General features: G+C 62.6%; 1 protein-coding gene across 1 annotated transcript; it reads right to left on the bottom strand.

Annotated features, from left to right (window-relative positions):
* Window positions 1-5: 5 nt before the first annotated feature.
* Window positions 6-990, bottom strand: AMIGO3 (adhesion molecule with Ig-like domain 3; the record flags this gene model as incomplete). Its single annotated transcript, XM_010194018.1, is given in 3 exon segments — window positions 6-337; window positions 340-616; window positions 619-990. Coding segments are annotated over 3 exon segments (981 nt in total), but the record flags the coding sequence as incomplete, so codon positions are not given.
* Between the last annotated feature and the right edge of the window lie 3 nt (window positions 991-993).

The following is a 993-nucleotide window of genomic DNA, read 5'->3' as shown; positions in this document are numbered from 1 at the left end:
GGAGTGAGGTACAGGTAAATGAGCACGAGCAGCAGGCTCACGATGCACCCCAGCAGCGTCGTCAGGCCCGTGCTGAAGGTCTCCCCCTCCGGCTTGGGGTAGTGAACCGTCACGTTGACTTCGCACAGCCTGCTGACGTTGTGGGGGCTGTTGATGGCCAAGCCCACGTAGACCCCCGAGTGCCAGGGCTTGGCCGCCGCGATCCTCAGGCTGCCGTTGCGGTACAGCTCCAGCGAGCGGTTGCTGTTCCCCGGGTGTCGGATGGGCTCGTGGTGGGGGGAGATCCACATGTAGGCGGCGGGCGCAGGCGGCAGGCGGGGGTTGCAGGCGAGCAGGGGTACGCGTCTTGGGGGCCAGCCGAACAGTTCTCGAACATGTGGCTGTATTTGAGGAACTTGATCAGGGACCGGGGCACGTTGTCGGACACCTTGCAGGTGTGTTCCTCGAAGAAGTCCTTCACGGAGCTGAAACCTCGCTGCTTCCAGCGCTGGAGCATCAGGTAGAGCGGGCAGCTGCACCTGACGGGGTTGTTGTGCAGGTACAAGCCGTTCCGGATGTTTTCGGGGAGAGCCGCCAGCTCTTCCACGGGGATGCTGCTCCAGCTGTTTTTTTTTTACTAAGGCTGTTGGAGGAGAGGTCCAGCGTGCGGAGGCTGTAGTTGCCCAGTCCCTGCACCGAGTGGAAGGGGAAGGTGGTCAGGTTGTTCCAGCTCAGGTAGACTTTCCTTAGGCCGCTCAGCTTGGCGAAGGCGTTTTCGTCCACGCGCGTGATGCGGTTGTTGTAGAGCAGCAGCTCCTCCAAGCTCACCAGGGCGTCGAAGTAGTGCGTCTCGACGGCGCGCAGGTGGTTGGAGGACATGTCGAGGTGCCGCAGGTAGGAGGCATTGTGGAAAGCCCGCGGGGAAAGGTCCTTAATCTGGTTGTGGCTGATGTGGAGGGCCTCCAGGTGCGGGAGGGCGGCCAGCCAGCGGTCGTGGAGCTGGGTGAGGGCGTT

Source organism: Mesitornis unicolor, unplaced genomic scaffold, assembly GCF_000695765.1.
Source record: "Mesitornis unicolor isolate BGI_N332 unplaced genomic scaffold, ASM69576v1 scaffold29491, whole genome shotgun sequence".
Lineage (NCBI taxonomy): Eukaryota > Metazoa > Chordata > Aves > Mesitornithiformes > Mesitornithidae > Mesitornis > Mesitornis unicolor.
The sequence above is the reverse complement of the archived record's forward strand: the minus strand, read 5'-3'. Positions and strand labels throughout refer to the sequence as shown.